This window comes from Pseudophryne corroboree, chromosome 11, assembly GCF_028390025.1.
Source record: "Pseudophryne corroboree isolate aPseCor3 chromosome 11, aPseCor3.hap2, whole genome shotgun sequence".
Lineage (NCBI taxonomy): Eukaryota > Metazoa > Chordata > Amphibia > Anura > Myobatrachidae > Pseudophryne > Pseudophryne corroboree.
In genome coordinates, this window is record NC_086454.1 from 203,083,983 (window position 1) to 203,106,868 (window position 22,886).

A 22,886-nucleotide genomic window follows, 5' to 3' on the forward strand; every position below is an offset into this window, starting at 1 on the left:
CAGTACCTCAGAATAAAACGCAATTGTTCAGATGATAAGATGTTTGTTGAACAAGCGAAGGAATTAACAGAAACATTTTGCGATCAAGGGTATCCAGATGTATTATTGAATAAATCATTGATGGAAGTTGGATTAAGAGATAGGGGATTGCTCCTTTTACAATCTAAGCATAGCAGCTCTAAGTATGATAAAAATAAAAATAGAGATGATGAAATACTTCCATTTATTAGTAAATATAATGTGTGTGCTAGTGAGATAAAGAAAATACTTAATAAAAATTTTGAAATATTAAAGCTTGACAAAATATTAAAACCATGTCTTGGGGACAATCCGAGAGTAGTTTTCCAAAAGGCAAAAAATTTGAGAAATCATTTGTCACCAAGTTTTTTTCGAGATTCACAGGAAAAAACTGAACCTTTGAATAAAACTTCTTGGCTCTCTACAATTAATGGGAATTTTAGATGTGGCAAAGGTAGATGCATATCGTGTAACTTCATTTGTCATAGAAGCACCTCATTTCAATCTTCTACAACTGGAAAAAGTTTCAAGATAGAATCATATATAAATTGTCAAAATGTCTATATTATCTATCTTTTAAGTTGTGTATGTGGGATGCAATATGTAGGCAGGACTACACGCAGCCTGAACACACGATTTTTAGAACATAGAAGAAATATTATCAATCGGAACAATAGTCATAGTGTATCAAGACATGTTCTACAGGTCCATGAAGGGAATGTCAATGTTATCAAATTACAAGGAATTGAATCAATTGCTCCTACCCCGAGAGGTGGAGATATATTTGGCCGACTCTGTACCAGAGAGGCATTTTGGATTTTTACCTTGGTTACACTGGTCCTGATGGACTTAATGAAAATATAGAACTAAATAATATCAGATAAAATGGTTCTAACCATTTGATCCTTCATTATTTACATAATGAATTTCTATTTTTTGTCCATTGATTTAGTCTAATATATATGTTTACCAACTAGGGTTAGTTCGAACTTTGTAACTATATAAGAAACAGTTGTTATACCTTACAGATAATTGGTTTTTAATAATATGGAGATAAAAAAGGGAAAAAAGTGATACACAGTTATGGGTATAATACAGAAAATTAATTAGCTCTTATGATTGATAAATTTAGATATAATTCACTGTTGAGGCATGATATGGCCTCTAATCATGTCAATCTGTATTGTCCAATGAGTGATATATTTTATGTGGCGCATCGAGCTTGGATTCGAACCAAGGTCTTGATGTGTGCTAACCGGGTTTGCTAACCATTAGGCTATGAATTCAATTGATGATTCCATGTGCTTCTATTGCTAATTAATTATTGAATTTTTTTTTAAACATGTTTATAAATTGTATCATTAAAATGTATTGTGTCATTAGATTAATTAATAATAAGTCACTATTCTGCTCGTTTTTCTTAAAATATTTTCTTAAAATATATTTTTAAATGTCTTGTGCTATGAAGGTAGACATATATTGTTTTTTTATTCTTAAATGCATACCACATGTGTTTGCACTAATTAATCCATTATGATTGGTTCATATGGGTTTAAATAGAAAGCCAGAATGGCAGATAGCATATCCTCTGACGAAACCGCCGTGAGAAAGGGGCGGAGAAACGCGTAAGGACCTTCTAAACAACCCATTCATTCAAAGTGTCTCCACGGCTGTGCTTCAAAGAAAGCCGTTTACGGACATCACAAAGCCGCCGCTGATACGGGAGTCTGCTGCCAAACACTCCTCGGCATAAGTGATACATCCAAGTCCGGTAAGAGGGATCCTCTTTTTGCTGCACAACACGGTACAGGACATTGTCAGCTGAGAACGGACGGGGGTGTAGCATAGCGCCGGGATATCATCATATCGGCGCCCTCCCTCCAGCTGTTCCTACAAGTGTGCTCACAGTAACATCTCACGGAGGAAACACTGCATGTTGGCGTGCTTGCCACTATAATCCTCGTGTTACCACAAGACTGACAAATTAGAAGGAGACAAGTGCAGTACGGGCTAATTACATCAAGGCCCCACAGCAAGTAATAATAATTCTGAATTAAACGAACACTGTCACTACGGACGAATACATTATTAGAGACACGGATGAGAGAGTTATTTATTTAGTTATATGTCTACTTTTTTAATATATAAATTGTATATTATTGATTTTTAATAAATTACATATTTCTTTGATTATAGCGCTTCCTGATATATTTATTATATCTTGTCTCTATTTTTATTCGTCAAGTCGAGGAATTCGACTTGTCGAATAGTACGTGAATCGGCGGTATAGCTGCCGATTCACGTACTTTTGAGTGAAAATTGGGCCAAATTCGACAGGATTTGGCCCCGTTTCGACCATCTCAGTCCGATGGACTGAGATGTGGGACCCAGAGGAGGAGAGGGGGGGTGGAGACACGGGAAGATTGGGGACATCCGCAGGGCATACAGGGGAGAGAAGTGCTACAGCACAGCGCTGCAGCAGGATGTCTCACAGCCGCGCCGCTCATGGCAGCATCCACCCAGCTCCAGCAAGTGAGGTCATGCTTGCTGGAGCCGGGTGGACACTTCCGTGAGGTCGGTCGGCTGTGAGACAACCTCCTACAGCGCTACTGTAACGCTGCTCTCCTCCTTCTGCCCGCTGCTGCCCCCGCTGGTCTCCCTGCGGCTACCCCCTCCTCTCCTCCTCTGGGTCCCTCATCTCAATTCTACTTTTTAAAAGTTGAATTGAGATGAGATTGAATAGGGGTTTTCGGATCCATTCCGACAAATGCATGTCGGAATGGATCCAACCCTATTTGAATATACCCCTAAGCCTGAAGGGGCACTTAAGACAGGGGCCCGGACAGGAGGGGTGTATATTAGATTGTGCAGACCTCCCAACTCATTCCAGGAGGAACAAAATGCTCTCTACCTGGACTTCCCTCTTAATACTGTTTAGGATTGGTGTCACCTGTGTTGAACTATTTAATTGATAAGAAAGGTATTTCAGCAGTGGTTATTGCAATCATAAATAAAAAGGGTTGAAAGCATTTTGTCCCCAATGGAATGAGTTAGGAGGTTTGCACAATTTAATATACACCCCTCCTGTCTGGGCCCTGTCTCATGTCTGGAATGGGTCATGTTGGGAGGTGTAGATTGTGTATATTAAATTTAAACCAATTGTATATATTAGATTTAAACTAATAGTTTAATAATGCCTGAGTACTGTTTATAGCTCCACCAAATTGAACAAATATTTTCTAATGTTTTCTTGTAGTGGAACAAAGAGAACTTAAATAACTTTAAATTACACATAGAAAAAATAAAATTTAATTTACCTACACACTGGGACAAGACTCAGGAGGACTTTCTGTGTGTGTGTGTGTGTGTGTCTCTCTCTCTCTCTCTCTAGACCAAAATGCTCTCATTAGATAACAAGGTACACAGAACCAACACACCTAGGCATGGAGGAGGAGAAGCTGGGATCCCTGGATCACTTGCAGCTCCCTTCCCCCTCTCCTCTCTCTACTCTGGTCGGAAACCTCCATTGGTAGCTCACAAAACCTGATACTCCTGTGTTTCTTTGCCTGCACTGCATACTGCCCTGCTCACTTTCTGGCTGCCTGGTTCTGCTGCTGCACAAGAGGGAGAGCAAGTGATGTCAGTGTGCTCATGTCGGGAGGTCCCCTGACAGAGGGGGACCGGGAAACAGGATACCCTGTGGCCCCACCTTAACCTGACTTGGAACTGTATAGGTAATTTAGACAGCCTCGTCTGAAATCTGTGTTCAGTTCTGGAGCCCTTGTCTCCAAAAAGATATAATACATTAGAAGGGCAACTAAAGTGGTGCATCACAAAGCTTACCCAGAAAGACTAAAATATCTTACCATGTATAGTTTGGAGCAGAGAAGTAAAAGGAGGTAAATGATAGAAACTTTCAAATATATCAAGGGTTTTAACAAGGTACAGAAGGGAAACATAAAAATATATATTCATAGCATGATGAGGTGAAGGATACCATGAAGAAAATTGATAGAAATCTGCATTATAATATGAATTTATTTTTTCTGTTGTAACTTTTTTATACATTAAACTCTGAAAATGTTTCAAATGTTGTCATGTTAAAGATAACGATACAGTATATGAATAGATATCTATTTAGTTAGCAGCAACAGTCTGATCCAACCAGGATCTAAGAGCTGTCACACGAGCATATACTCCGGGAGAGGAGGAAGAGCAGGTAGAACTTCCCCAGGAGACAATTCCAGCCAAGGTCCATGCTCCATTTCTCTGGCACACAAGTGGTCCACCAGAGTCTCCCTAAAATAAGAAACAGGAACTTTGTAATTTATGTATATACCTCAATAAATATGGGATTCAACTGTGTATAAACTACAATGTTGATCATTATTACTAAGCAGAATTACTTAGGTGAATGCTGCCCACAACAAGGGCATAGATGGTAAGCTCATTGGAGCAGGTCCCTCTTCTATCCTGCTTTCTCTACCCTCTTCTCTCACACTCAATTACAGCTCTCTCCTACTAAGCGACTGTCTATACCCTCATCTCCTCTCGCTCGTTACTGTTTATCCCTTCCAATGGCAGCCCGCCCGTTGTAGTATGTCAATTACTCCTTTGCTTCCTTACAGCTCAGCAGCATTCTGTACTAAGAATTGTGGTGTTGTTACCTTTGCTCTTTTTAGTTTTTCAGTTACTGTAATGTTAAGTTCTGTGTACCCTATATTGTTCTAATGCATGCTGTATGTACGGCATTGCGAAACACTTGTGGTGCCTTATAAATAAAATGTAGTAATAATAATAATAATAATTATAATAGTGCTTAAACTAACCACAAAGCCACATGAGCTATTGATATACATATGCATCAAGATAACATAAGGGTATGTTAGTGTGGTTGATAGATGAGTTTACACACACAGGCCAAATAGATATCACAGAAAGACTGGATTTTTGGCTATGAACTGGAACCCATATCTTTCAAAAAGGGGAAAGTTTCATACAGGCTACCGTACCATGCAGGATGAGGCACCGGAGGCTCCAGCACAGATCATGGTGCCCTGGATTCTGGTTCCCCAGTATCTTTGACATTCAGTGTTGGTCAAAAGAGGAAGAGACACCTGTTGCAGTTTGCTTGGGGTGTTTTGTGCTAAATATCAAAAAGCAATAAAACAGTAGTTCTTAAAACAGAATATAACACACTATCTCAACAAAGCTGTGTGATGCCTATACAAGTGACACACAAAATTACTATACAGTATACCTACGTTACAGTACTAGCAGTACTAGCAACTTTGCTATTTTACATATGTATGTATATATATATATATATATATATATATATATATGTTGTGATACATACCACAATTTTTGTTGTATTAAATGGTATGCCACTCGCCAACAGGGACCTACTCCTTAGTCACTGGCTAGCTTTTCTGGCATCAGTCATACAGATAAATGACCTAGACAGACCTTATATGCTCTAGACTCATCCTCCCCCTCCTCCTTTCAGCTACTCTGTTTTGATCACTCACATGCCTTCAGCTGTGCCACAAAGCGCCATGCCTTTAAATATTTTTTCCAAATGTTTTAAGGCTGCTAAATAACTTTTCAGCCACTAGACCAATATTCAATAAAATAATGATCACTATGTTCAAAACATTGGTGAATCTTTCAAATTCTTACTTGCAGCATTTACATAACCCCATCCAGTAGTGACGCATCTCTCTCCTCCATTGAAAACATCATTGGTAACAGCAAGACAAACAGGAGCCACAATAGAGTTGAAAGTAGCTGCACTGGTTAGCTTCAAAAGAGTGATATCATTGGCAATGGTCGCGGAACTGTAGCTGGGGTGTCTGAAGACCTGACAAAATCAAACAATGTCATCACATCAACACTTTTGTTATTTAATTTACTCATCACATACCTTCTTATGACAAAAACACAGACACTAAGGGTGGAATTCAAATGTTTGAAAAGTCAGTTAGGTGTCTGTTTTTTCCTGTCTGTTAGATAGGAAAAAACAGACTCCCAACTGACTTTTCAAACATTTGAATCTCCCTCTAGGAATCAACATAACAATATTATCCACAACCAAAAATGTATAACAGTATAGATGAAATGGATAAGGAACACAGGGATACACAGGTCACATACACAATGAAAAACACACTGTAGAGTAGATATATAGAAGAAAAAACATAATACCATGGATAATCTACGGCAGAGGTTCTCAAACTCGGTCCTCAGGACCCCACACGGTGCATGTTTTGCAGGTAACCCAGCAAGTACACAGGTGTATTAATTACTCACTGACACATTTTATACGGTCCACAGGTGGAGCTAATTATTTCACTTGTGATTCTGTGAGGAGACCTGCAAAACATGCACCGTGTGGGGTCCTGAGGACCGAGTTTGAGAACCTGTGATCTACGGTATATAATGTAAATCAGGTGCTTATAAGAGACATAGTGGTATATTCAATTGATGTTGGATCCTTTCCGACGGAAAGTATACGACATCTCAGTATTCAATGAGTGGCCAAATCCGACAGGATTTGGCTGTTCCTGACAATGCCAATCCAACTTTTATTTAAAGTCGGGTTGACATTGTCGGAAACGGAGCTAAAATCTGTCAGATTTCGCCGTGATTCCGACAAAACACGTGGCTATTCCGAAGAAAACGACAGGGGGATTGAATAGATCGGAACAGTTTCCGACCTATAAAAGTCGGAAACTGACATCTTTCCGACAAGACGGCAGTTCTAACTACAATTGAATGGGTGTGGTTCATCAAATCGACAGTGTCTAGGTCGACAATGTTTAGGTCGACCACTATAGGTCGACAGTCACTAGGTCGACATGGATGGAAGGTCGACAGGGTTTCTAGGTCGACATGTGCTAGGTCGACAGGTCTAAAGGTCGACATGAGGATTTATTTATTTTTGGTGTCGTTTTCTTCGTAGAGTGACTGGGATCCCAAATTAGTGCACCGCGTCCCCTCGCATGGCTCGCTTCGCTCGCCATGCTTCGGGCATGGTGCCTTTGCTCCGCTACCGCTTCGCTTGGCACACTTTACCGTTCCAATCGTAGTCCACGTGGATCGTTAGGTATGAAAAAAGAAAAAAAAAGAAAAAATGTGAAAAACTCATGTCGACCTTTAGACCTGTCGACCTAGCACATGTCGACCTAGAAACCCTGTCGACCTTCCATCCATGTCGACCTAGTGACTGTCGACCTATAGTGGTCGACCTAAACATTGTCGACCTAGACACTGTCGATCTTCAGACCCGATCCCCAATTGAATACCCCCCATAAACAGACAAGGGAGAAGAGAGAGATGGCGTAAGAGGAGGAGAAAGAGGGGGGGGGGAGCACAGGCAGGACCAGCTACAACATTTAGTTGTCCATAAAAATCCTAATTTATATTTAAAATCAGTGCATTTTCTTTCAGTAAACTAATATGGTGGTTGAACTTAAATTAGTCCCAATTTGTAAACAACTGTATAGTATTGGGATGCTGTACTGTGCCAGTAATGAAGTAACCTTAAAGTTATCTAAAACTGTAATATATTAAAGTGCTTATTATATACTTAATCATTTTGTTTTAATTATTTTAAAAGACATTGGAATTTTTATTTTCCTTTGATTGTATTTAACTTACCCTGGAAATAGTTTTGGTTTGAATGGGCTCAGCATTGGAAGAACGATCATATTCTCCCAGAATAACACGGTGGGCAGTTCTGTGTGTATGAAATTTATAGCAGTTATAGTTACTGTTGCAACTGTGATTATAGTGTCAATTCAGTTCATTACAAAAATGTGGAGCCCTTTGTTAGTTCTTATGCATTTTTTCACAGCCCTGCGCTGGCTAAGCTTGGGGGGGGCACACATTTTTTATGTTTTAAACTCTTTCTTAATAACTCAGACACATACACAAACATGCACACTATTAAACATGACTACACATGATTGCATACACCTTTGGAAAACATGATTCTATCAAACACAATAAACTCTCCACGGCCGATGCACCCACACTCCACGCACACACCAACTTATCTAAAATATCAACACAGATAACTGCAATTGCGGTGAAAGGGGGTCAGCTTTTTATTGAGAGGAATTAAACTAGTTTTTTTATTTAAATCTAATGGTAAACTAGAGGATTGTGGCAGGAAAAGAACGGCCTAGCTTAAGCATAAGCACTAGCAGTAAACTTACAAACAGGGCCAACTGCCCTACAAGACAAGGATGAGCAAACTGCCACCACCCTTGTCTATCTGACTCGCAAAGGCAGGGCCGACTGCCCAATCCTTGCTGGGACAACACCAAACCGATGAGGCCATCTGCCCACATCGGCATTGACTTGAGGTGACAGCCCAGCCACAGAGAAGGAAAGGGCCCACCTGGTTTGGTGGTGCCCCTTGTCCGACACTACTGTCCATGCCTAACCTCTTCCGCTACTGAACTGACCCCCCCAGGGAAACATAACCTATCATAAAAAAACATTAAACAGAAGCCGTTCTGAGACCAGCAACCACAACAAACCAAGCTGACATGTAACGCTACAACCAAACAAGGGAGGGACAGGAGGGTAACATCCAGAAGAAAGAGACAGCCTCGTTTTCAACACCCCATCTTAAACACCCAAAGAACCTCCTACCCTATTCTAACCCAATCAAAATACCCAGACTACTAGTTTAACTCCTCCCAAAAAAAAAATTCTTAACCCCTGTGTGTCTGCATGAAGCTTGAGCACACATAGCCAGGAGGTTTATGACACTACTGCCACATGCGAATGTCCTCCATGTTCTTTCTTAGTAAATTTGAGAGTCTGATCTTGAAAAACTCTTGAATATCACTGCGTTGCCAATTATGTTTCAACTCAGAGTTGGGCAGTACGGATGGTGTAATGGTTAGCATTACTGCCTCACAACACTGAGGTCATGGGTTCAATTCCCACCATGGACCTAACTGTGCAGAGTTTGTATATTCTCCCATACTTGTGTGGGTTTCGTCCGGGTACTCCGGTTTCCTCCCACTATCCAAAAATATACTTGTAGGTTAATTGGCTTCCAACTAAAATGATCCCTTGTGTGAATGTGTCTGTGTGTACATGTGATAGGGAATATAGATTGTAAGCTCCAATGGGGCAGGGACTGATGTGAATGGCCAAATATTCTCTGTAAAGCCCTGCGGAATATGTGTGCGCTATATAAATAACTGGTAATAAATAAATAACACGATTGCTAGTAAATGTTTATAAATATATATTTACAGATATTATGTCGGTAAATATATATTTATTTATTTCTTCTCTTAGTAAAGTCTATTGCACACTACTTACGTGACACCACAGTGAGCAGCAGTTACAACCCAGAGATTGTTCATCAGAGAACCGCCACAGAAGTGGAATCCGGTGTTGTCCTACCAATTACAATATGTAAACAAAATCAGCATTATTAATACACTACTGTACTTTACCACAAAATGCATTATACTGTACTTTATTGAGCAATGTACTATACTGGCTTAATGAAGCTTCACATATTCTAATGGCTAAGAAATTGTGTCCTGGTCTATGATTGTTGTAAAATGCTAATCAAACATACTTGTTTACCTTTGTTTTAGTCTACAGTATTTTGTATTAAGTACATGTCAATTAATTATGATATTAGCTTGTGATGAATTCAATATATTTTGTTTCTTGAATACTGCTGACAAACATTCCTTTGACCAGTTAACTAATATTTTCAAATAAATTCTCTAAAGTTATATATTTTTATTATTAAATTCTGTAAATCACATTGTTCTACATTTTTCAAAATGATTCAATACACTTTTATTATAAACTAGTAAAGGGACCTCAATCTGCCCTGCCCATGCTGCCCCATTTCCCACTGCCTGTCCCCCACCCACTCCACACTGACTCCCACTCTCTGGCTCTCACCCACTCTGGCCTGCCTCCAATTGTCCCTCTGACTGTTAATTATCCTGTCCATCCACCTAAACACTCCAATCCATCCCAAACTCCTCCCCACTTCTTTTTATCCTGTGTGTGTGTTTCTGATTAAACTTCACAATTGCCTTGGAGAGGAGAAGAACTGGAGGGGGAGACCCTGCAGTGAGTCAATAACAGCTGGCTGGTGGGCAATCCTGCAGCTGTGAGAGCATGATCCTTTTGGTATAGCTTTTCACTATGGATTGGTGGGAGGAGGAGACTAGTAGGAACCACAAGTGTAAAGGGGAAGGCACAATGCACTGAGAATGGCAGCTGCAGAAATATATATATATATATATATATATATATATATATATAAAACAAAAATAAAATTCCGGCACTCCAATGGTAACAATAAACTGTGCTGCGGTGCCCTCCTAGTCAGCTTAGCATAAGCCAACAATATACAAACGGATGTGTGGCGGCACTCACGCAGGCTGACTCAAATAGAAAAGTTTCTCTTTATTGCCGACATGTTTCGGGGAATCTCCCCGTCCTCAGGGCTTGACAAACAAGGTGTGAGACAAACTAAACATTTATACAATACACAGACAAAAAACATCAGTGTTCAAACTGTTCTCACCTGACCGCACGGCTCGACCGCCCGCCAGCCTCCGCAACTCACCTCCGTGTCGCTGGGCCATGACGTCACGGCGCTCGGTGCGGCAGGGAGATTTCCATGGAAACCGGCAAACAATGCCTGCAGGCGCTGTAGTAACTACGGAGCCTGCACAGGTACAAGGTTAAAATAAAGTGAAACATTAAAACACATATATACCTTAGTGAACATCAAGATAGTGAATCTACCTTTTGCACCTACAAATTATATTATTGGTAAATCTACCTATTAAGGTTATGCAATTTAACTTCAATTAACTATTGAGATTTTATGGAAAACTGTACAGATAAAGGACCTATTGCTTTCTATTTACATATGAACTCAATCCCCACCCATAGGGATATGACTTAATCAAATATTCATAAAAAGCATTGCAGTTCCAAATTTTCATTGAGACCGCCAGGGTATTGGGTGCCCAAATTGAATATCCACCGGGACTCCTTTTGAAGGAGCAACCGATCCCTATTTCCACCCCTCAAAGTCGGAGGGGTATGGTCAATAAGGATGGCCCTAATGCTAGCCACCCCATGTTTAGCCCCTAAGCAATGGTGGGCAAACGGTTGGTCACTAGACCCTTTCTCAAACGCTTTTTTTATGGCGCTTCTATGGAGTGCCATCCTCTCTCTAAATTGTCGTATGGTCTTGCCCACATAGGCAAGACCACACAGGCAAGTAAGCATGTAGACAACATAAGTTGACGTACACGTAAGACGATGCTTAATAGGTAGCTTCCTGCCAGTTTGCGGATGGTTGAATGTTGTGCCTGTCAATAAGGTGTTGCACGTGGCGCAACCCAAACATCTGTAACACCCTGTTTTTGGTCTAAGGAAATGTGTGGAATTAGACCTAGTCATATTAGTAACATCAAGTTTTACTACAAAATTACCTATATTATTACCTCGAGTGTGACTGGGTAATAAACTAGTATCAGATAGACATTTTAAAGATGGCTCAGATTGGATAATCGGCCATAATTGTTTAGCTTTCTTAACTGCACGTCTAGAGCTAGTGGAGAACTTACTAACCCACGGAAGTTTGTTCGCAATGGATGTTGTTTTATTGTCCATAGACAAAATCTCTTCTCTAGATTTATTCAAAACAGCCTCCTTAGATTGCTGCAACTCCCTAACAGGATACCCTCTCTGTGCAAATTTCTTAAGCATGTCATCCAAAGCCAAGCCAGCTTCAACAGGGTCCGAGGTAATACGCCTAACACGCATAAACTGGGAATACGGTAATCCCTTGCGTAATGCGAGTGGGTGGAAACTTTGATAGTTTAATAAAGTATTTCTGTCCGTAGACTTAACAAAAAGGGACGTACTCAACTGACAGTCCCTAATGCGAATACAGACATCCAAATAATTAATTTGGTTCTCATCAATAATAAAGGTAAACTTTACTGGGTGTGACGTAGCATTGTGTTTACTCCATACCAATGACAAATCTGCCCTGGAGCCTTTCCAAAACACAATGAGATCGTCAATAAAACGTCTGTAGTACAACACTTGAGGACTAATAATAGGATATAAATAAAATATATCCTTCTCTACTTAATACATGAATGCGTTAGCGTACGATGGGGCCACCGCAGACCCCATCGCACAGCCCGCTATTTGCAAATAAAAATTACCATTAAACATAAAATAATTTCTTTGTAACACCAGATCTAACAGGTGTAAGAAGAACGATATCTCAGGGCCCTGGTACGTCACATTATCCTCTATGAGTCTTCTCACTGCCTCCACACCTGCATCATGTGGGATGCAGGTGTAGAGGCTAGTGACATCAGCAGTACACAACAATGTATGTTCGGGCAATCTGCCCAGATGTTGTAATTGTAACAATAATGATGATGTATCTTTAAGAAAAGATGGCAAAGCCTGAATGCAAGGATTAAGGAATGCGTCTAGAAAAACTGAGATTGGTTGATACAGAGAGCCCCTGGCCGACACAATTGGGCGACCAGGGGGTTTCTCCAATGTCTTATGCACCTTAGGCAAGGTATAGAACAGGGGTGCTAAAGGGAATTCAACCATAAGGGATGAGTAAATATCTTGTGTTATAATACCATGATTCTTAGAATCTAACAAAAAGGAATCTAATTCAAGTTTAAACTCCCTAGTCGGAACCTTGTGAAGACGTCTATATACTGTAAGATCATTCAGCTGTCGTTCACATTCGATGACATAGTCCCCAATGTCTTGCGGATTACTATGTCTGTTCTATTAGACAATTCTTTAAGCGTTGATCTTTCTTCTTTGCTTAAATTAAAGTATACCGGATCTTTCATGGCTTGTCGACCCTCCCTTTCCAGCATGCGGACAAAAGTCCTAATAGAGGAGTTCTGACTTGGGGGGTCAAAGTTTGATCTCGGAGCTATCTTCCGTAGTTGTGGGGGTATCTCAACTGATGACGTCTCCAAAGGTGCTGGTGCAGGTGGTCGGTTGTTAAAGTATTCCTTACGTTTTAGTGTCCTATTCAGACGATACACTTCGGTTTTCCATTCTAAAGGATCAGTAATTGTCGTGGGGACGAAAGAAAGTCCTTTGGCTAAAAGTCCATATTCGTGGTCAGTAAGCGGTGTAGACTAGAGGTTAAAGACCAATTCTTTTAGGGACGTTGTGGTCTCGGCACGTAGGATCCTTTGATTCTGCCGCGACCTCCGCGTCCTCTGCCTCTTCCGCTTATTGGAGTACGGTTGGAACGGGTACGTACTCCCGCTTGGTGTGGCCCTAAAGGGACAGCTCCTTCAGTTGATGTTGAGGGGGCCGAAGTAGTGTCAGAATCACTAGCTGAGGAGGTCATCCCTGGCTGCTCCCTACGACGCCACATCTGTTGTTGACGTCTGTATGCCTGTTGTGTTTGATTAGGCCTGGAGCTGCCCAACCAGGGATATACTTGTCTCTGTTCGTAGTCCCTTTTAACTTTATTTAATTTATCCTTTTTAAATCTAATTAAATCTTGCCGATATTGCTCGATTTGGACATTGAGCTTATTAATCCAATCATTCGGCGTATCAGCAATGAGGTTTGCCTTATGTTGTTGCTCAAGGCCTGGATTTGCTCCTTCACAAGACCCAACTCTCTGGTAGACTCCTCCACCACCAGTAAGATTAAGTCCATGGAGCACTTATTTAAGATTGCTACCTACCGACGACAAAATTGGGCTTTATAGCGGCCAATCGTCGGCGAGTTAGCAATCCTAAAACCCCTCGGTATCAGATTACTACGATAGTAATCCGACAATGTGATTCCATGATATGTGTAATCACATTCCCTTTGTTTTAGTTTAGACCACATCCGAAATAATTCTTCATTAGTATTGATTACAGGTTCATCAATTAATCTTCTTTCCACCAAGATAGCTTTAGCCTCCACATCTGAAATACTTAGCCGTTCACGAGCATCCTGATGCACCAATTCCAAGGTCATATCCATATCAGTATTGACTTCCATAATTGGTATAAAGCTTTAGTGCTTAGTAATATAATAGGTACTCCTGGTGCACTAATCAGATGAAAGAAATAATTTAAAAAGCAGCATGGAACATAGCTGCACTGAATGTCCCAGTCCTGAGTATTGTTTAGTAATCGGGTGCCATGATAAGGATAGTCAGAGCATAGTGGCCACCTGATATAACAAAAAGAAAATTCCGGCACTCCAATGGTAACAATAAACTGTGCTGCGGTGCCCTCCTAGTCAGCTTAGCATAAGCCAACAATATACAAACGGATGTGTGGCGGCACTCACGCAGGCTGACTCAAATAGAAAAGTTTCTCTTTATTGCCGACATGTTTCGGGGAATCTCCCCGTCCTCAGGGCTTGACAAACAAGGTGTGAGACAAACTAAACATTTATACAATACACAGACAAAAAACATCAGTGTTCAAACTGTTCTCACCTGACCGCACGGCTCGACCGCCCGCCAGCCTCCGCAACTCACCTCCGTATCGCTGGGCCATGACGTCACGGCGCTCGGTGCGGCAGGGAGATTTCCATGGAAACCGGCAAACAATGCCTGCAGGCGCTGTAGTAACTACGGAGCCTGCACAGGTACAAGGTTAAAACAAAGTGAAACATTAAAACACATATATACCTTAGTGAACATCAAGATAGTGAATCTACCTTTTGCACCTACAAATGATATTATTCGTAAATCTACCTATTAAGGTTATGCAATTTAACTTCAATTAACTATTGAGATTTTATGGAAAACTGTACAGATAAAGGACCTATTGCTTTCTATTTACATATGAACTCAATCCCCATCCATAGGGATATAACTTAGTCAAATATTCATGGGACTGCAATGCTTTTTATGAATATTTGATTAAGTCATATCCCTATGGATGGGGATTGAGTTCATATGTAAATAGAAAGCAATAGGTCCTTTATCTGTATAGTTTTCCATAAAATCTCAATAGTTAATTGAAGTTAAATTGCATAACCTTAATAGGTAGATTTACGAATAATATCATTTGTAGGTGCAAAAGGTAGATTCACTATCTTGATGTTCACTAAGGTATATATGTGTTTTAATGTTTCACTTTGTTTTAACCTTGTACCTGTGCAGGCTCTGTAGTTACTACAGCGCCTGCAGGCATTGTATGCCGGTTTCCATGGAAATCTCCCTGCCGCACGGAGCGCCGTGACGTCATGGCCCAGCGACACGGAGGTGAGTTGCGGAGGCTGGCGGTCGGTCGAGCCGTGCGGCCAGGTGAGAACAGTTTGAACACTGATGTTTTTTGTCTGTGTATTGTATAAATGTTTAGTTTGTCTCACACCTTGTTTGTCAAGCCCTGAGGACGGGGAGATTCCCCGAAACATGTCGGCAATAAAGAGAAACTTTTCTATTTGAGTCAGCCTGCGTGAGTGCCGCCACACATCCGTTTGTATATTGTTGGCTTATGCTAAGCTGACTAGGAGGGCACCGCAGCACAGTTTATTGTTACCATTGGAGTGCCGGAATTTTCTTTTTGTTATATCAGGTGGCCACTATGCTGTGACTATCCTTATCATGGCACCCGATTACTAAACAATACTCAGGACTGGGACATTCAGTGCAGCTATGTTCCATGCTGCTTTTTAAATTATTTCTTTCATCTGATTAGTGCACCAGGAGTACCTATTATATTATTAAGCACTAAAGCTTTATACCAATTATGGAAGTCAACACTGATATGGATATGACCTTGGAATTGGTGCATCAGGATGCTCGTGAACGGCTAAGTATTTCAGATGTGGAGGCTAAAGCTATCTTGGTGGAAAGAAGATTAATTGATGAACCTGTAATCAATACTAATGAAGAATTATTTCGGATGTGGTCTAAACTAAAACAAAGGGAATGTGATTACACATATCATGGAATCACATTGTCGGATTACTATCGTAGTAATCTGATACCGAGGGGTTTTAGGATTGCTAACTCGCCGACGATTGGCCGCTATAATGCCCAATTTTGTCATCGGTGGGTAGCAATCTTAAATAAGTGCTCCATGGACTTAATCTTACTGGTGGTGGAGGAGTCTACCAGAGAGTTGGGTCTTGTGAAGGAGCAAATCCAGGCCTTGAGCAACAACATAAGGCAAACCTCATTGCTGATACGCCGAATGATTGGATTAATAAGCTCAATGTCCAAATCGAGCAATATCGGCAAGATTTAATTAGATTTAAAAAGGATAAATTAAATAAAGTTAAAAGGGACTACGAACAGAGACAAGTATATCCCTGGTTGGCCAGCTCCAGGCCTAATCAAACACAACAGGCGTACAGACGTCAACAACAGATGTGGCGTCGTAGGGAGCAGCCAGGGATGACCTCCTCAGCTAGTGATTCTGACACTACTTCGGCCCCCTCAACATCAACTGAAGGAGCTGTCCCTTTAGGGCCACACCAAGCGGGAGTACGTACCCGTTCCAACCGTACTCCAATAAGCGGAAGAGGCAGAGGACGCGGAGGTCGCGGCAGAATCAAAGGATCCTACGTGCCGAGACCACAACGTCCTTAAAAGAATTGGTCTTTAACCTCTCGTCTACACCGCTTACTGACCACGAATATGGACTTTTAGCCAAAGGACTTTCTTTCGTCCCCACGACAATTACTGATCCTTTAGAATGGAAAACCGAAGTGTATCGTCTGAATAGGACACTAAAACGTAAGGAATACTTTAACAACCGACCACCTGCACCAGCACCTTTGGAGACGTCATCAGTTGAGATACCCCCACAACTATGGAAGATAGCTCCGAGATCAAACTTTGACCCCCCAAGTCAGAACTCCTCCATTAGGACTTTTGTCCGCATGCTGGAAAGGGAGGGTCAACAAGCCATGAAAGATCCGGTATACTTTAATTTAAGCAAAGAAGAAAGATCAATGCTTAAAGAATTGTCTAATAGAACAGACATGGTAATCCGCAAGGCGGATAAGGGGGGGTCCATAGTGGTCTAAGACATTGGGGACTATGTCATCGAATGTGAACGACAGCTGAATGATCTTACAGTATATAGACGTCTTCACAAGGATCCGACTAGGGAGTTTAAACTTGAATTAGATTCCTTTTTGTTAGATTCTAAGAATCATGGTATTATAACACAAGATATTTTCTCATCCCTTATGGTTGAATTCCCTTTAGCACCCCTGTTCTATACCTTGCCTAAGGTGCATAAGACGTTGGAGAAACCCCCTGGTCGCCCAATTGTGTCGGCCAGGGGCTCTCTGTATCAACCAATCTCAGTTTTTCTAGACGCATTCCTTAATCCTTGCATTGAGGCTTTGCCATCTTTTCTTTTTTTTTTTCCATCAATGATTTTTATTCAGATTTTTTGTTATGCAAAACAGGGGTACAGAAAGAAGAAAAGGGGGAGGAGGGGAAGGGGGAGCAGTAAATACATAGGAGAGACAATTTGTATACTTATACATACTTTTCAAAATTGATCAGACATGTATCAGAAGGAGTACAATGGACGTAATGCAATGGGGCGTACAGAATGAAGGCAAAAAGAAAAAGAAACATTGGATCCACAATAATGCAAGTTGCAACCAAGAGCCTCGAGCAATCCCAGGCTCAGGGAGAGGGGGTGTCTCCATCTAGGGGAGGGGTGTGGGGGTGAGTGTCCGGGGAGGAAGACCGCCTTACCAGGTTGGCTCCCTCACCCTCCGTGGTAAAGAGCAGCCAAGGCTTCCAACGCATTAGAGGGGACTTGGCAGAGAGGGAGCAAGGCATATACTCAGTCTCCATCAAGAATTGCTTCTGGATTTTATGTACGACTTTCATTAAGGGGGGGGTATAGATTGTTTCCAATTCTGAGCCAAGGCCGCACGGGCTGCAAGGCAAATGTGGCCTAAAACGTATTGTAGATTAACACCCACGGAGCGCGGGTAGACATTTAGCAAAGCGATAAGGGGGGTGGGGGATAGAGTGAGTCCAAGTACTTTGTTAATTAGCCCAAACACCTCGACCCAATACAACTTGATAGAGGGGCAGGTCCAAAAAATGTGAAAAAGATGGCCCACCTCACCGCAGAGACGCCAGCAAAACTTCGAGCATGTAGGCCAAATCGTGTGCAGCCTATCAGGTGTGAGGTATAACCTGTGCAATAACTTGACGTGCATCTCGGAATGATTTAAGCATTTGGACATATTAAAGGATGACATAAAAATGTGTTGCCATTGAGGTTCGGTAAGTGTACAGCCAATATCTACCTCCCACCTGATTTGGGCTCTAGTTTTGAGAACGGGAACTAATGCTAGTAGTGTCTTGTACCAAAAGGAGATCTCACCTGCCGAGGTGTCCCCAGAAAGACGACCCAGGGCCTGAGACATAGTTGGGTGCATTGGGGAATGGGTAAGGTGTAGACTATTCCACCAATGTTGTATTTGATAGAATCTGAGCCTCTCAGATTCAGGCAAAGCAAAGCGTTCTTGTATGGTGGAGAAGGAGCTGAGCACAGGCCCATTGAACAGGTCTCCCAGTAGGCCGATCCCCCCAGAACGCCAACCTGACAAATTAAGATTAGGAATTAGGGCGGTTACTGTGCGTAGGGAAATTCGTGGGACTGTATGGAGGGGAGATGATAAGCCGATGGTCAGTTTATCCCAGACCTGTAGGGTGGCTCGAGTTGAGGGGAGAAGGCGGAGGTCCGTGGGTCGCATGGATTTGGGTAGCCAAAAGAGGTCTTTCAAGGGGAACCTGGGGCAGGCCAGTCCCTCCAGACACGTCCACTCCGAATGTGTATCACTAGTAATTGCTTTAATCTGAGCCAAGAGGCAAGCTTCTTGGTATAGAGAGAGGTTAGGCATGTCGAGGCCACCAACTCTCCTAGGTAATGACATCCTGGCGCGGGACAATTTAGGCGGTCGCAAAGCCCAGACATATTTGGTGAGGATAGTGGTAGCCTTGTCTAGATATTTCTTGGGGAAGACAAAGGGAATTGTACGAAACAGAAACATTAGTTTGGGAAGCAACGACATTTTAAAGGCGGCCAGGCGGCCCAGCCATGATATCTCATAATTGAGCCACGATTTGGTGGACAGTTGTAGCGCAGTCAGTAAAGGGGGGAGATTAACGTCAAATACAGAAGAGGAGGATGGGGGGATGTGAATACCCAAATACTTTATCGAGGTTGTTTGCCAATTGTAAGGGTATTTGGTGCGCAAAGAGGCCATGGAGTGGGCGAGATTTATAGGAAGGGCGTCAGTTTTAGTTGTATTTAATTTATAGTAGGACGCTGCAGAGTACTTATCTAAAATATTATGTAAGTGCGGGAGTGAGCAGCAGGGGTCAGTTACAAATAAAAGGACATCATCTGCAAATAAACATAGTTTATGGGGGACTGTGCCGAGGTGGAGTCCTGGAAATTGTGGGTCTGCCCGAATCTTAGCAGCCAAATGCTCAATCGCCAGGACAAAAATGAGAGGGGAGAGGGGGCATCCCTGACGCGTGCCATTGTAAATTGGGAAGGGGGAAGAGAGGAAACCATTACTAAAGACCCGGGCCGAGGGCGAGCTATACAGGGCTAGTATGGATGACAGGATACGGTCGCGGAAGCCAAATTTCAATAATACTTCCCGTATGTAGGTCCAGTTTATGCGGTCGAAAGCTTTCTCAGCATCTAAGGACAACAGGAGGAGGCCCTGTTCACGAGTTATGGAGTCTACGAGGTTGAATACTCTACGGGTATTATCAGATGCTTGCCGACCAGGGATAAATCCGACCTGGTCGGGGTGTATCAAGGAGGGGAGGAGGGTGTTCAGTCGGTAAGCTATTAATTTAGCATAGATTTTAATGTCTCCATTTAACAACGCAATGGGGCGGTAGTTCTGGCAAGAAGTCAAGTCCTTACCTGGTTTAGGAATCGTGACAATGCGAGCCTCCAGCATCTCCGTTGGGAGCGTGCCCTGAGAAGTGATTTCATTATAAACTGTTACCAGGGATGGAGCCAGGAGGTCCTGGAGTGAAACATAAAAATCATTTAGAAAGCCATCAGGGCCCGGCGCTTTACCTTTTGGGAGGGATTTAATCGCCCTTAACGTGTCTGCTGTGGACCAGGGGGCATTCAGCACTTCTAATTGGTTGTCGGTAATGCAAGGGAGTTTCAGATCAGCGAGGAAGGTATTGATAGAGGGGAGAGTGGGCTGCGGGGTAGAAGGGTCAGTCGCAAGGTTATAAAGTTGGGAATAGAAGTCAGCAAACTGATTGGATATCTCCAAAGGGTTAGATATTTTGGTGCCTATTGGGGACATAATGAGCTTAATTCTATTCCTCGCTTGTTGCGCTCTAAGCTTACGAGCAAGCAGTTTTCCCGGTCTGTTCCCTGCCAGGTAAAATTTCTGCCGCATCCTGTTTAATGAGGCCTGGGTACGTACCATAAGCAATGTCTGAAGCTGGGACCTAATATCAGCTAACTCTTTCTGGAGAGATCTCGAAGGTCGAGCTTGGTTTTTCTCCTCCAGTTCCCTCAATTTACACTCCAAATCATTCAAGCGTTGTTGATGTAGTTTCTTAAGGTGGGCTCCTGCCTGTATCGCCGCGCCTCTAGCTACAGCCTTCAATGCGCACCAGAAATTCAGAGTGGACGTGTCCGAAGGAGAATTAAATTCCAAGTAGGACATGATACTGTCTACTATAATTTTTTTAGATAGGGGGTTGGTCAGTAAGTGAGGTGGAAGTCTCCAAGGTCGGGGCGGGGCATGCTGACTATTAAGATCCCATGTAAGAACCAGCGGGGCATGGTCTGACCAGGTTATTGGAAGGATATCAGCAGATTTGGTGAATTGGAGGGTCCATTTATCGGAAAGTAGGAAGTCAATGCGGGAATAGGAGTTGTGAACGGGAGAATAGTATGTGTACTCACGGCCCGTTGGGTTTTGCACTCGCCAAATATCGTAGAGGTCGAATTCAGCCATGAGATTACGGAAGGCTAAACATGGGGCGTTAGAGGAGGCTAATGGAGAAGGGGCAGGCCTGGGAGACCTGTCCAATCTAGGGTCAAGGACCAGATTGAAGTCCCCCATGAGAAGGAGCGAGCCTGTACGGTTCTTCTGGATAACCAAACATAGTTTACGTATAAAGGCCACTTGGTTTGAGTTAGGGGCATAAACTGAAACTAAGGTTACAGGTTTGTCATTTAAAAGGCCACTCAAGATGAGATAACGGCCATTTTTATCGGCCACTTGGGAGTGTAAAGTGAAGGAAACGGAGTTTTTAAACAATATAGCTACACCGTTCCTCTTAAAGGGGCCGTTTGCAAAATAACCGATAGGAAACCTGTGGTCTTTAAACGTAGGGGGCGCTAAGGACGAAAAGTGCGTCTCCTGCAGCGCAATAACATCTGTCTTGTGCCTAGCAAAATAGTCCAATGCTAACCTTCGCTTATTAGGGGAGTTTAACCCCTTAACGTTCATGGATAAAACCTGGATCATCGAGGCGATCTAAGGCACGCCATGGGTGGTGAGATATTTCGGTATACATATAAGAAATTATTTTGTCTCATACCATTAGTTAGAGTGTCGTGAGAGGGGGGGGGGAGGGGGGGAGGGAGTAACAGGGGAAAAAAGGGTAAGAACAAACCAAAACGACCCAGTACATCGGGTCGGCGTAACTACTGCAAGGAAAGCAAAAAAATGCAGTAGTACATTAACGAGGGGGAACATGTGGCCTAACGCCACCACCACCTATGAACCTAGATGAGGGAAAAAAAAGAAAAAGAGACATGTACAGATACACATATGCCTACCAACCATGTAAAGACAACAGGGAACATATACGCATGCTCTAATGAACTAAACCATGGGTATGGAGCCGGGGCTCCAGTATTACAACTATTAACAGGGTGACTCACGTGTCCGCGTCTAGGCGAAAGGCTAAGACCTATCTGTTTGGACAGAACAGCATAACGTCCACATTCAAAGTCCAAGTTTACAGTGACGACTTCAGGCGACGATCCACTCCGATTGAAGGGTTGACTGTTTCTTTGATCCAGGTGGCTGCGTGACGGAAATATCCCACTCCGATAGCAGCTTAACTCCAGCTTCCAATGAGGTAACCGTGTAGGATTTATTGTCATAGAAGATGATGAGCTTCACCGGAAAGCCCCATCTATAATTGATCTCTTGGTCACGGAGCGCCAGGGTAACAGGAAGAAACGAACGCCTTTTAGCCAAAGTCAAAGCCGAGAAATCCGGAAAGAGCTGTAATCCACCAAGCGCATCAGCATTCGAATCCCTTGCCGCCTTTAGGATGCGTTCTTTCGTCGTGAAAAAGTGCACTCTCATGAGCGTATCCCGCGGAAGCGAGGGGGGAACAGAGCGTGGTTTAGGTAGCCTGTGGACCCTGTCTATAAGCAGCTCCCTGGGGTCAGCCCTGGGTAAGAGCTTCCTAAATAACGCGGTGACATAATCTTCCAGCTCGGAGTTTTGCACGGAGTCAGGAATGCCTCGGATCTTGATGTTATTGCGCCGAGATCTGTCCTCGATATCCGCCATCTTGAGTTTGAATGCCTCCAGGTCATTCTGCTGTTGATCATGAGCCGCTATGAGGTCATTGTGGGACGAGACCAATTCTTCGACTTTCCGTTCCAGATGGTCTGTGCGTTCCCCTATAGCATGCAGTTCTGTCTTGACTTCTCGGACTGCCGCTGTGAGATCTTGAGTCAACTCTGTTTTAAACGCTGATAGAGCCTGGTACAGAGTTTTGACCGTGAGCGGGGCCTCAGAGTCCGGGTCGAACCCTGGAACAGAAGCAGCTCTGC

General features: G+C 42.7%; 1 protein-coding gene across 1 annotated transcript in view; it reads right to left on the reverse strand.

Moving 5' to 3' along the window:
• Positions 1 to 4,076: 4,076 nt before the first annotated feature.
• The window catches only part of LOC134970106 (chymotrypsinogen A-like), a 28,439-nt gene continuing 9,629 nt past the window's right edge, over positions 4,077 to 22,886 (reverse strand). Inside the window, exons 3-7 of the mRNA XM_063946176.1 lie at positions 9,367 to 9,446; positions 7,681 to 7,759; positions 5,701 to 5,881; positions 5,031 to 5,164; positions 4,077 to 4,317 (exon numbers count right to left, since the gene is read on the reverse strand). Coding sequence (XP_063802246.1) covers positions 4,156 to 4,317; positions 5,031 to 5,164; positions 5,701 to 5,881; positions 7,681 to 7,759; positions 9,367 to 9,446 — 636 coding nt within the window. The 3' untranslated portion in view covers positions 4,077 to 4,155. The remainder of the gene's footprint in view (positions 4,318 to 5,030; positions 5,165 to 5,700; positions 5,882 to 7,680; positions 7,760 to 9,366; positions 9,447 to 22,886) is intronic.